Source organism: Prionailurus viverrinus, chromosome F1 (genome assembly GCF_022837055.1).
Source record: "Prionailurus viverrinus isolate Anna chromosome F1, UM_Priviv_1.0, whole genome shotgun sequence".
NCBI lineage: Eukaryota > Metazoa > Chordata > Mammalia > Carnivora > Felidae > Prionailurus > Prionailurus viverrinus.
The window spans coordinates 28621073-28635883 of NC_062577.1; the positions used below are offsets into that span (position 1 = coordinate 28621073).

A 14811-nucleotide genomic window follows, 5' to 3' on the forward strand; every position below is an offset into this window, starting at 1 on the left:
GAGGGGCAGAAAGAAAAAAAGAATGAACAAAAAAGGAACAGAGCTTCAGAGATTTGAGGGACACCTTCAGTCATACCAACATACACACACATATTGGGAGTCTCAGGAGAAAGAGGAAGAAAAAATATCTGAAGAGGTAATAGCTAAAACCAACTCAAACTTGATGAAAAATATTAATTACACAAAAACTCTTACTGGAGCTCAATGAACTCCAAGTAGAATAGAGCCAAAGAGATCCACATCTACACAAATCATAATCAAAAGTGACAGAAATTAAAAACAGAAAATGTTCAAAGCATCAAGAAAAAAATAACATCACACATATGAAGTCCTAAGTAACAACTGACTTGTCATCAGAAAACAAGGGACACCAGAAGACCCATGGGATGACATCTTCTAAGTGTTGAAGGAAAAGGGTAGTTAAGCCAAGAATTCTATATCCAGCAAAACTCTCCTTCAAAAATGAAGGGGAAATTAAAACATTCCCAGATAAACAAACACTGAGAGAATTCACTAACAGACCTGCTCTACAAGAAATACTAAAGGGAACCCCTCAGGAAGAAATGAAAGGATACCCACAAGAAGAAATAAAGAGCACAGGTAAAGGTAAGTACAGGTGAACCTTGAGTAATGCAGGGGTTAAGGGCACTGACCCTCCCCACCCCGACTCAGTCAAAAATCCACATGTAACTCTGGACTCCCCCTAAATTTAGCTACTAATAGCCTACTGCTGACAGCAAGCCTTACTGGTAACAGAACTGATTAACATGTATTTTGTATGTTATAAATATTATATACCGTATTCTTAAAACTTAAGTAAGCTGGAGAAAAAATGTTAAGAATATCCTAAGGGAGAGTGCAAACTGGTGCAGTCACTATGGAAAACAGTATGGAAGTTCCTCAAAAAAATAAAAATAGAACTACCCTACAGTCTGGTAATTGTACTACTGGGTATTTTTACCCAAAGAATAGGAAGACACTAATTTGAAAAGATATAGGCACTCCTATGTTTATCGCAGCATTATTTAGAATAGCCAAATTATGGAAGCAGCCCAAGTGTCCACTGATAAATGAATACAGAATATGGATGAAGAAGATGTGGTATATATACACAATGGAATATACAAAATACATAAAAAAGAATGAAATCTTGCCATTTGCAACAACATGAATGGATCTAGAGAGTATAATGCTAAATGAAGTAAGTAGAGAAAGACAAATACCATAAAATTTCATTCACATGTGAAATTTAAGAAACAAAACAACAGAACAAAGAAAATAAGAGACAAACCAAAAGACAGATCTTAACTATTGAGAACAAGCTGATGGTTGCCAGAGGGGAGGTGGATGGGGGGATGGGTGAAACAGGTGAAGGGGATTAAGAGTAAACTTATCACAGTGAGCACTGTGTAAGGCACAGAATTGTTGAATCACTATACTGTATACCAAAAACTAATATAACACTGTAGGTTAAGTATACTGGAATTAAAATTTTTTTTAATATTGTAAAGAAGAGATAATACATTTACAGTACTGTACGGTATCAAAAAAATCTGCACATAAGCAGACTCATGCAGTTTAAACTCATGATGTTCAAGGGTCAACTATACATAACTTAAAAGCATAAATGAATTTTATTTATAACTCATTTATTCTACTGTTCTACAAGACAATCACATAAAGCAATAATTACAAAATTGTATTGGTGGGCATGTGTAAAGATCTAATTTGTATGACAATACCACAAATAATACCACAAAGGAGGTGGGGGAGGGAATGGAGGTATATTGGACCAAAATTTTATATACTACTGAAATTAGCTGTATTCAACCAAAACAGATTGTTTTAAGATGCTAATTGTAATCCTCAGGGTAACTACTAAGAAAATAAAAAATACAGTTAAAAAAACAAGGGAATTAAAATGGTACCCTAGCAAATACCTATTTAATATAAAAGGCAGTAATGGAGAGTAGAGAAACAAAAAGGCATACAACATATAGAAATAGCAAAATGGCAGATGTAAATCCTACCTTATCTGCAATTATATTAACTGTAAATGGATTAAACACTCCAGTCAAAAGGCAAAGACTGTCAAAACTGATTACAAAAACATGATCCAACTTTATCAAGACAAAATGTATATTCAAAGGAACTGATTAAAAGGAAAAGGACTGGAGAAGATATACCATGCAAACAGTAACCAAAAGAGAGCTGGAGTGCCTACACTAATAACAGACAAAATAAATTTAAGAAACCATCTAGAGTTATAATAAGGACAATACATACAAAAGATATAACAATTATAAACATAAGCAGCTAATAATAGGGCCCTGAAATACATGAAGCAAAACCTGAGAGAACTAAAGAGAGAAATATAAAATTCAACAATAAGTTAGAAACTTTGTATCTTACTTTCAATAATGAGTAGAATAAAAGATTAAAAAAGAAAAAGAGGACTTGAATCACATTATAAACCAATTAGACCTAACAGATTTCTACAGTATGCTCTACCCAACAACAGAATACATTCTTCTCAAGCACACATGAAACATTCTCCAGAATATACTGTATGTGAGGCTCTAATACAAGCTTCAATAAACTTAAAAGCATTAAAAACATTCAAAGTATATTCTCCAACTACCATGAAATAATTAGAAATCAGTAACAGAAAGAAATGTGGCAATCACAAATATGTAACAAGTAAACACATTCCTTAGTAATACAGAAGAAATCACAGGAAAATTAGAATTTATTTTGAGGTGAATGAAAACAAAAACACAACTTATCAAAATTTATGGGAAACATGTTAAAACAAAAACTTGTACGTGAATGTTCATAACAGTTCTCATTACAATAAGCCAAAACACCCATCAATTGATTAATGGATAAACAAAATATGGTATATCCAGAAAATGAAATATCATTCAGTCATTAAAAAGAATGAGGTATGGACATAGGCAACAACACTGATGAACTTTAAAAATACTATGTTAAATAAAAGAATCCAGACACAGAAGGCCATATATGATACGATTTCATTTATATTAAATATTCAGAACAGGTAAAGCCATAAAGACAGAAGGTAGATTAGGAGTTGTCAGGAACTGTGAGAATAGGGGAATGGGAAGTGACTGCTAATGTGAATGGGGCTTCCATTTGGGGTGATAAAAAAGTTCTAGAAATAGACAGTGGTAATGGCTGCACAGCACTATGAATGTAGTTAATGCCATGAGTAGTACACTTTAAAATGGTTTAAATGATAAATGTTAAGTGTATTTTACCTCAAAAAAAGTGAAATACAATATTTTGGGGAAAAGAAAATGATGAGCAAACATATTAAAAGTCAAATGTTTTCCATAGACACTCAGATCTAAAAGAGAACAACCATGATTTCAGCAGAATATCATAAATGTAAAAACTGTCAATATATAATTATGTTTCATACTTGTATGTGAGGCCAAGAGGCCTCAAGCGTGGGTTCATCCTCTTCTGGATCAAAATCTGGATTATCACTTGGAGGAAGAGTACGGAAGATGTTAGCACTGATCTGTAAAGAAAACGAATTTAGATTTATACTCTTTGTTGTACAACTAAACAGTGTAAAATGAAATATTTTAAAGATAACTTTAAGAAAAAAGTTGTGACTATAAGCCTAGTTCAAAACCTGTAAACCTCATCAAGATATGAAGAAGTCAGGTATTTGTTTCTCTTTTTTCTATCCCATAACTATGACTTCTTCAAATGCCAACCTACTAAAGACTACAGATTACCTCTGGATTCCTCTTCCTTAAATTACAAGTTGTTCTTTCCCAAGTTTTGCTTAAACGGAAAATTTAAAAAAAAAAAAAAAAAAAAAAAAGGAAGGAAGGGAATTCTGGGGAGAAAACCATGAAGTTCCTAAGTCTACCTATCCCTAACTTGATCCTTTTCATCTTTCTACAATTCCCTTTATATTCTAATCCAGCCATTTACTTACCTTACAATCCTAAAGAGTTTGATAAAAGATCTCCATTTTTATACATACACACAACACTAAGGAAGAGGGGTAGGAGGGCAGAATACCCTCAGTGCTATTACAGACATAGTTTATAATATCCCACTGGTGATTTAATGTATTTCATCTATTCTGAGCCTTTTTAATTTTTATTTATTTTTTAATGTTTGTTTATTTTTGAGAGAGAGAGAGAGAGAGCACAAGCTGGGGAGGGGCAGAAAGAGAGCGACAGAGAATCCCAAGCAGGCGCTGCACTGTCAGTAGAGAGCATTATGCGGGGCTCGAACTCACAAACCATGAGATCATGACCTGAGCTGAAGTTGTACACTTAACCAACTTAGCCACCCAGGTGCCCCTGAGCCTTTTTTTTTTTTTAAACATATTAATCTCTCTAAAATCAGGATGCTGACTCTTCATTTCCGATTCAATGAAATACAATATTTAAAATTTCATCATTCACACTGTCTTAGCACCAAGGTAAACTAACACATCTTTGTTCTTTAGCAAAGGTTAGACTGTGGTGCTAATCTTTGAAGAATGATGAACAACTGAGAAACCACATGGTTTATTTAGCAAACACTTAAGGCCATACTATTAAGAAGTTGGTCACCTGAAATAAACTATCTGGGGAATAAAGGATGAGACAAGAGGTCATAGGTGGTGCAAATTTCCAACTATTCTTATGAAGTGGCATCTATGGTCAGCCAAATAACTGCTTACAGTCAATTACTATAACCGTAAGACTTAGAAAGTAATAACCTAGAATTTGATCTGCTGGAACTCAAAGCCAGTACATGAGGGCAGAATAGTTTGACAGATATCAATTTCACAAAGAATGGCATAAAGTCACAGATAAAACATGAAAAGGAAATATATCCCATTCAGAGGGCATAATTTGCCTTTGAGATCATACTTATTATTGGCAGTAAAAGAAAAAGTTAACTTTGTTGTGCCACCAATAAAATTAACTATATATAACAAATATACATAAGAGCTTTATAGGGCCAACAGCATGAGTTGGCGTCATGCTTGTCTAGAAATTAAGTACCCAGAAGTTAAAAAAAAAAAAAAAAAAGAAAGAAAGAAAAACACACACACCTTTTTTCTTGGAGAAAGAAATTAAATCCCAGAATTTATTAGTATAGAATAAACTGACTCAAACATTTGAGTACTTCTGATATCTAAATATTTGAATACTTTCAATATTCAAGTCAATAACTTTAGGTAATCTTTATACCCAACATGGGGCTCGAACTCACAACCCCAAAATCAAAAGTTGCATGCTCTACCAACTGACCTAGCAGGCACCCAAGTCAATAACTTTACAGAGATTAAAATAAAGTACCTTTTTCCAGGATTTTTAAAATTCCTGAATACAAACCATCTGATTTACCAATCAGTAAAATGGAAATACTGTTTTTTCCCCTGAACATATTTTAAATGATAAACACAAAACACAAAACAAAATGAGTTTATCAGTATTTAATACTTCTGTTTTCAAACTGTCACTTAATTTTTACAGTCTACTGAGAGTCTAGGAAGCAATCTGCATTTTGATTAATGTTCCTTGTATAGCTAATCTTTTAAAACTTCTTTAAGGAGCACTGGGTGTTGGATGTAAGCCAATTTGACAATAAATTATATTTTAAAAATAAAATAAAAAAATAAAAATAACATTAAAAAAACAAAAAAAAACTTCTTTAAGGCTTTTCATTTTTGAAAAAAAAAAAATCATCCCAAATTTTCTGGTGCAAATGCAATGGAAAAAAAACTCAACTAGTATAACGGGGCCAAATTAAACTTTCCTACACATTTTGTTCTTCCCCCAGAACATATATTAGCCAAGGGGAAGGAAATGAAGACAACTACCAATTGTACTTGTTATAACCTTCTATACCCTGGTAACATCTAAGCTTCAATTATGTATTCAGTGACTCTCTAATTACTCCGACTACATTTTTTGTATTTTGGTACTATGCACCAAAATACAAAAATCGCAAATCCTAAACAAACTTTACTGTTTGATGGAGAATAAGGTTGAATTATTAGTATCCTAAACAACCTTACCTTAATAAGGTTCAGAGACTTCATAAACTTATGTTATTTACCTTTTTAAAGGTCCTGAGTTTTTATTAAAATTCAAGTGCTATAGAATCTATAAATATATTAAAATAGTCTAAATAAAGACATTTTTTAAGACCTGACTCCTTTACCTACCCTGCTGAACTGTGGAGTCCAATAGTTTTTCATTGGTCTTCTCTCTCTGCACTTTAGACATTCTCCCTTAGTGACAATTCAGCTCTATGACAATCACCTATCAATCTGTATAATCTTAAGCCTACGTTTCTCCTAAGCTCTGGATCTGCACTATGCAATATGACAGCCACCAGCCATTGAACTATTATAAGACAGCATCAGTGGAATGAATGGATAATCTTTCAAATGGACTATTTAAAAAACATTGAGTACACTGATTATTGTATATTTATTAAAAATCAGTCTCAGTAATTCATAATTACACCTCAGATCTTACTTGAATTTATAGAAATCTGAGGAACTTAAGTCTAGAAGGCTTACCATTTTTACTATATCAGAATACGCTGATTCAACAATTACACCACGATTAGTTGAAACATACTCAACCAGTTCATTCAGTGTTGCCCTTTTAATTTCTTTGCTCTTCAAGTCTGAAACAGAGTCCATGAAATCAAACAGTATACAACACTGCTGCAACTTCTGACAGAAAAGCTCTTGTTGTTCATTGGAAGTGGCATCTATAAATAAAAATAAAGAAAAACTTAGAAATAACCTACTCAGAAATTACCTTTAATAAGCTTATTAATTTTATAGATGCTATTCACACACATAAAATAAAAAAACTTCTCTCAAGAATCTAGTGAAGAAAAAAAAAATCATGAGAAATTCACCCGTCTAATCTCATCATTCATGCCAGAAACCAGGATCCACAATGGACTTTTCTTCCTCTCTTACTACCCATAATCAACCATTATATGTTATTGATTCTGTTTAACATATCTGGAATCTACCCTTTTTTTGGTCATTCTCACTGCCATTTTAATTATCCTCATCTTCCATCATCTAAATTACAGCAATGATATCCTAACTACTCCTCTTGCCTGGTCCCATAACTACTACAACTCCTGATTTACCTTCTAAACTACCTCAAAAGCTAAAAATTGTGCTAAACAGAAAATCAATCTGATCACACTCAATACTTTTCAATGATTCTCCAAAAATTACAAATTGAAACTCAAACTTGTGTACAAAATTCAGCTGCCTGTTGTCAACAATCAACTCTCAACACTTTGCAGCATGTAACCCTTTGGTTAAACCATATTCCCTCGACTTGTTGAGATTTTACAATTTCCTTTGCATGGAATGTTCTTTTCCCACATTCCCACCCTGGGAACCCTCCCCATTTATTAAGTTTCAGCAGAAACATATTCCCCTCAGAAACTCTAGGACACTAAAGCTAAACTGGTTAATCCCCTTTTACCCAAATGTAGCTTAGGTTTGTACCTAAGTTACCTACCGTAACATTTTTTGTTCTATGTGGCAATTATGTTTTACATGTACAACATTCCTAGACTGCAAGGCCCCCAAAGACGGGAAACAAGTGTTATTTTTATCTCTATCTCTGTCTGTCCCTCTCCCCACACCCCACCACCTCTTATATCTAGAACAGTATCTGGCACACAATAGGCATTCAGTAAATGTTTCTTGTTTTACTTTCTACTTATTTACAAAACTATGGACACATTATATTGATTTGAGTCTAACATATGTATTCAATCCTTTTGTTTCCAACATTCAAAAAACAACAAATTTCAATTCTGAACTTTCACATCTGTAAACAAGGACCTTCAATTAGCTCAATTATTTAAGTTTCTTAATTAGGGGGATTAAATTAAAAAAAAAAACCCTCATATGCACCTACTTAATATACTTAATTTGAAAAAGTAGAAGATGAATAATACCTCTGCTTTTTGTAAGCTTCCCAATTACGCTAAACTTGTTAGACTGGGTATGTGTTACACACTAGAGAAGGGGTGATTATTTGAGCTGGAAGAATCCTTCTCAACTCATACTGTACAGGAAATCCCCATACGTTTTTTCAGTTTCTCAGTAATACCTTTATCTATTTGTAAAGATATCTATATCCTCATTGTATAACTTTATATCTGTTTTTAATTTTTTTTAATTATTTTTATTTATTTTTGAGAGGCAGAGAGAGACAGAGCGCAACTGGGGGAGGGCAGAGAGAGAGGGAGACACAGAATCCGAAGCAGGCTCCAGGCTCTGAGCCATCAGCCCAGAGCCCGACGTGGGGCTTGAACTCACGGACCGCAAGATCGTGACCTGGCTGAAGTCGGACGCTTAACCGACTGCGCCACCCAGGCGCCCCAACGTTTATTTATTTTTGGGACAGAGAGAGACAGAGCATGAATGGGGGAGGGGCAGAGAGAGAGGGAGACACAGAATCGGAAGCAGGCTCCAGGCTCTGAGCTGTCAGAACAGAGCCCGACGCGGGGCTCGAACTCACAGAGTGTGAGTGAGATCATGACCCCAGCCGAAGTTGGACGCCCAACCAACTGAGTCACCCAGGCGCCCCACCATCAGCATCTTTTTTTTTTTTTTTTACATTTATTTTATTTTTGAGAGGCAGAGAGAGACAGAGAGCAACTGGGGGAGGGCAGAGAGAGAGAGGGAGACACAGAATCCGAAGCAGGCTCCAGGCTCTGAGATGCCAGCACAGAGCCTGACGTGGGGCCCAAACTCACGAACTATGAGATCATGACCTGAGCTGAAGTTGGATGCTCAACCGACTGAGCCACCCAGGTGCCCCACTTTATATCTTTATTATTATATCTTTATAACATATATTATATCTTTATGTATAATTATACATAAAGATTATACATAAAGATTATACATAAAGATTCCCCATTATACTGATGGGGAATATAGGGAAATAGGTGTCGTACCTTTACAAGCTAACTCAGTTCTGACAGAGTTTTAAAAATATTTTTAAGCTATTTTTTCCTTTTAATACAAAAACTCATACAATATCCCATTTCACTATGTGGTCCAGCCCTAATTCTCCTTTTCCTCCCACTACCAACTCAACAGGAAATCACTGCCTTTCTTGTTCCTCAAAGGCCATGTGTCTGCTCAAACTCTTCCTTACCTGATATACCTTACCAGATTTCCTCCCCTATGTTTCACTCACCCTCCAAGAATAAAATTAAATCTCACATTGTCCACAAAATTTCCCTTAGGTAGTAAGTAGGTCAGAACACAGTGATCCCTCCCTTCTCTGAACATCTACAGTACTCAGTCTCAATCATAGAGTTGAGTATGCATTATGTTTAAGTCTGTATTTAATGAGTATTTCTTTTATCACCCACCAAAAGATTTCAGATTCCATAAAGGCAAGGATCATTCACTGAACAAGTTTTCTTTTTATTTCTTTTATATCATAGTGTAGGGTATATAAGAAGTCAACAAACATGTATTTGATGCTTGAAAAAAACTCTTAAATTTGCGGAATAAAGACTATACACTGAAAAACAGGCTACAGAATTAAGTTCAAAATTTCTGCTGGATATCAAAAGTGGTATCAATAAATTACTACATCATGTCTATGCTTAAGAATTTATAGTAATGACCATTTTTATCAACAACCTACCTTGATGGTGATTTAAATGAATTAAATGAGATAATGGTCATGAAGTTGAGTGAATATATTTCAAAGTTGGAATAAAAAAGGAGAAGCCTCTGGCTAACATGTTAGAAGACACAAATGATTTTTAGGACTGGTAAATAGTAGTAGATTCAGGAATATGTTACAAAAAGAAGTTTCATTTTCTGGGCACCTAACTCATAAGAGTCTTCTCTACAGAAAAATTGGTGTTTTTCATAGCTTCTCCATTCAGTAATCCATTTCTTAACTTAAAGATTTATTTGAATTTATTTTTTCTTCTCCAGTATTTTATCTCAGCATTACCTAATGCTTAGACGGGATAGGTCACATCTGGATCTTCCCAAACATTAGAAATATTTAGAAAAGTTAACATTTCAACTCCTTTGGCTCTGAGTTAAAATAGGCATTTCCAGTCCTCAATTTTTTTTAGGTATTAGAGAAAAGAAAAATCCTTTCCCACCTAACCCTAATTTAACTTTCAAAACAGTCCTTAGTTCTGGGGCACCTGGGTGGCTCAGTTGGTTAAGGGTCCAACTTCGGTTCAGGTCATGATATCATGGTTCGTGGGTTCGAGCCCCACATCTGACTCTGTGCTGACAGCTCGGAGTCTGGAGCCTGCTTTAGATTCTGTGTCTCCCTCTCTCTCTCTGCCCCTCCCCCGCTCATGCTCTGTTTCTCTCTCTCCTTCAAAAATAAACAAACATGTAAAAAAGATTTTTTTAAATAATAAAAACTTCTAACTTAGTTCTGAAAGTTAGAATGACTTCCTGTCTTCAAGGGATTACAAACTGCTAGGTACATGACATGCAACATCTTTACGTAGATTAAAAACATTTTTATAATGGTTATCCTAGTAAGAAAAGATGATAACGGTTTTCATCAAGAAGCTATGAAATAGGGGTGCCTGGGTGGCTCAGTTGGTTAAGCGGCCGACTTCGGCTCAGGTCATGATCTCGCGGTTTACAAGTTCGAGCCCCGCGTCGGGCTCTGTGCTGACAGCTCAGGGCCTGGAGCCTGTTTCAGATTCTGTGTCTCCCTCTCTCTGACCCTTCCCCGTTCATGCTCTGTCTCTCTCTGTCTCAAAAATAAACGTTAAAAAAAAAAAATTAAAAAAAAAAAGAAGCTATGAAATATATTGTACTTGTTGATGTTTATTATGTCCCAACTCAGGTGTCTCTACAAAACACAATTTACACTGAATTTTCTCGTAAGAAAAAAAAGAAAAGCAGAAAATATATTTCAATAAGTTGAAAAAAGATCAGACTATATTCTGGCTATACTTCATAAATATGAATGACAACTTGTGAGAAAAAGAACGTGTAATAATTCTCTTTGCTAATGTAAAAAGTGCTGACAAAATCTGTATTGGTGACTTTATACTTTAACTTCACCACTTACAAGAATGCTTCCAAATGAAGTCTGTTATACTCAATGATATTTCAGTTTGGCAATGTCTTAACATTTAGGCAGTAATGTCATGTATTGTTCGAACTTAGTTATTTTTACTGGGCTAATGTTAATTATCCATTTGCCATTTTCAATGTGGATAATGTCCATTTCGATTCCAATGGTGATAGCTTTTTTCCTTAGGATTCTCTATCTGCAATATTCACTGACGTCTTCTATGAGAATTTCACTTAGTGGTTTAAAAATAAAAACACCTGAAGAAACATACAAGTTCACAGGAAAAATTCAGAACACCTTAGAGTACTATGCCATACAGCAACTGGAATGGTAGATGCACACACTGTTAACTGTTACACATCATCCTGAGTACAACACAGTATTTGCTTAGTCAACTTGAAATTAATTACACAAGAGACCCCAAAGTTTTGCTCCAGCAGTTTAAAGCAGGTCCTCTTGAAATAATAACATGTATCCATTTTTTTTTTTTTTTAATTTCATTTAGAGAGAGAGAGAAAGCGCAGCGAGCACACACAACCAGGGGAGGGACAGAGACAGGAGAGAGAATCCCAAGCAGGCTCCACACTGTCAGTGCAGAGCCCAATGGGGGGCTCAATATCACAAATGGTGAGATCATAACCTGAGCCAAAGTCAAGAGAAGTGCCCCTGACATGTATCTATTTCAAGTGGATTATTAATTTCTTCTAAAATTTGTAAATAAATCAGGAACAAATAAAGGATGAGTATTTAAGATCCTGGTGACTGCCATTTAAATGAAGAGAAAAACCAGTCCTATTCATAAATCTTTTAGTATATTTTGGTCTCCCTAAGTATTTACTTGGGAGCAATTCAGACTAGCAATTATTACCAGTAATTATTATCATAGTGTATCGCGTTCAACAGTTTTAAATGCTTTAAGTCTTTAAATTGTCAAAGAAATTTGATTACAATTTAAAAATATTATGACCTAAAAAAATATTATGACCTACATTTATCTCTTCAAAACTATCAGAGAACTAAGGATTTCCTAAAAGTGCTCTTTACTAAGTCCCCAATAAAACAAGCTCTGCATGAAAATTATGGAAGATCTGGGGCGCCTGGGTGGCTCAGTTGGTTGAGCGTCCGACTTCAGCTCAGGTCACGATCTCGCGGTCCGTGAGTTCAAGCCCCGCGTGGGGCTCTGGGCTGATGGCTCAGAGCCTGGAGCCTGCTTCCGATTCTGTGTCTCCCTCTCTCTCTGCCCCTCCCCCGTTCATGCTCTGTCTCTGTCTCAAAAATAAATAAAACGTTAAAAAAAAATTTAAAAAAAAAAAGAAAATTATGGAAGATATAAGAAAAACTGCACGAATCAAAGAATTATTCAAAAACAGATGTGCTTTTTGCCTTGAAAAATACATAATTGGTTTAAACTTGCCTGGAAGATGAGTTTTTCAAATGCATCTTAACTCTCTTCATTTTGTTATGACTGAAATTTGATCCCACTAAAAAATTTTCAGTACTGTAGAAGTCTTAGGCAGAAGGAGAATCAACACAACTCTAGGGAAGGGAGGCATTTAATCTTTGAAGAATTATTAATACAACTTTGAAAACTCACAAAAGCCCTATCAGGTTTCCCTATTTATCTCTAAATGCTTAAGTTTTTTTTCAACACCCAACATGAAGATGTATCTGACTCACACTTTAAGAAATGTTGCTCTAGGGGCACCTGGGTGGCTCCAACAGTTAAGCATTCGGCTCTGTGCTGACAGCTCAGAGCCTGCTTGGGATTCTCTTTCCCTCTTTCTCTGCCCCTCCCCTGCTCTCTCTTTTTCTCAAAATAAGTAAATAAATAAACTTAAAATAAAAAATCGGAAAAAAAGAAATACTGCTCTAGAGAACTGTTTATCAAGGTGTGAATGGCAATCTACTGCTGGGTAGTAAGATCATTTTAGTGGGTCATGACTAGAATTTTAAAATATATATAAAATATCAATGTGTCTCAGTATGAGTACTGAGTAGTAAAGTAAAATGTGGTTTTTTTAAAGTTGATTTATTTTGAGAGAGACAGAGATAGCACGAGCGGGAGAGGGGCAGAAAGAGAAAAGCCCAAGCAGGCTCCATGTTGCCAGCATGGAGTCTGACACAGGGCTCAATCCCACAAACCATGAGATCATGACCTGAGCTGAAACCAAGAGTCAGACACTTAACCGACTGAGCCACCCAGGTGCCCCCTGTAAAATGTGTCTCTTATTATAGTTTGCAGTCAAAAAAGGTTTGAAAACGACTGCTTTACAACATGTACTCTAAGAGGGCACACTACAAAGCGTGTCCAAGATCACAAAATAAATCTGTAATGCAAACAGGATTCAAATCACCTAGAATGCAAGAAAAAGTACATATAAGACCACAGTCTTTGAAATATCTATCAACTGTTCCTCTAATAGCTATATTCTAAATCCTTACCCACTTATAGATTCACAATGTATATTAGTTAAAGATGGCAAATTTGTTTATCTCTTCCCTTTCATTCTAAAATAAGACTGGGGCACCTGGGTGGCTCAGTGGGTTTAGCCTCCGACTTCCGCTCAGGTCATGATCTCAGGGCTTAAGAGTTTGGCCGCGTATCAGGCTCTGGGCTGACAGCTCAGAGCTTGGAGTCTGCTTTGGATTCTGTGTCTCCCTCTCTCTCTGCCCTTCCCCCGCTCACACTTGCTCGCTCTCTCTCAAAAATAAATGAACATTTAAAAAAATTGTTTAAATACGACTAAAAAAAACCCACAACAGAATATAGCTCTGTGTGTGTGTGTGTGTATGTGTGTGTGTGTGTGTGTGTGTGTGTGTGCGTATGTGTGTAAACCCACAATAACAAAGAGAAAGAATGGGCCTTTAGGCAAATGACTTCAACAAATTTCTGGAAAACTCAAAGTACATGAAAAAGTGGTAACTGACAACCAAAAAGCAAGAAGCCACATTCTAGAATAAACAGGGAATTACAGATAAGGTTCCCACAGAACTCTGGATTAGAAATACCTGGTGAAATAGAGGATGGGATTAAGACATGAGCTGAAAATAGGAGATTATATAAATCTGCATGTACTGAACAGTCTACCATCTCAATCCAAAAGTCAGTCAAGCATTCATGCTCCAGGCCAAAAAAAAAAAAAAAAAAAAAAAAAAAAAAAAAGGGGTGGGCAAAGCAACTCAATTGTCCCAGAGAAAAATTCTAGCTTTTACTAGTTAGTTCCTTGACCAATTACTCTAAACAAAAGCAGGCAGTGAGTGAACCTCCATCCAACTTCTAAAGTGATTTTTTAAAATTCACTAATTTTAATAGAAAATAAAGGATCACCAGACATTCAAGTAAAGCCTTGAAACATGAAAGAAAACTAACTAAACAAAAAAAAGACGCCAAACAATGGGTTAATTTAGCATATCACTTTGAAATTTCAAATGCCCAGGAGAAAAGACTGAACGCTTTCAAATTAAAAAAAAAAAAAAGTTGGGGTGCCTGGGTGGGTCAGTTGGTTGAGCACCTGACTTCGGTTCAGGTCATGATCTCCAGGTTTGTGAGTTCCAGCCCCGCGATGGGCTCTGCTGACAGCTGGGAGCCTGGAGCCTGTTCTGTTTCCCTCTCTCAGCCCCTCCCTTGCTTACACTGTCTCTCTTTCTCTCTCAAAAATAAATTAAAAAAATTTTTTTAATTAACTCA

The 14811-nt window shown here is 35.5% G+C and overlaps 1 protein-coding gene across 1 annotated transcript in view; it reads right to left on the reverse strand.

Annotated features, from left to right (window-relative positions):
* The window catches only part of PPP2R5A (protein phosphatase 2 regulatory subunit B'alpha), a 66754-nt gene that overhangs the window by 26357 nt on the left and 25586 nt on the right, over positions 1-14811 (reverse strand). The window contains exons 2-3 of the mRNA XM_047840823.1: positions 6572-6768; positions 3446-3547 (exon numbers count right to left, since the gene is read on the reverse strand). Coding sequence (XP_047696779.1) covers positions 3446-3547; positions 6572-6768 — 299 coding nt within the window. The remainder of the gene's footprint in view (positions 1-3445; positions 3548-6571; positions 6769-14811) is intronic.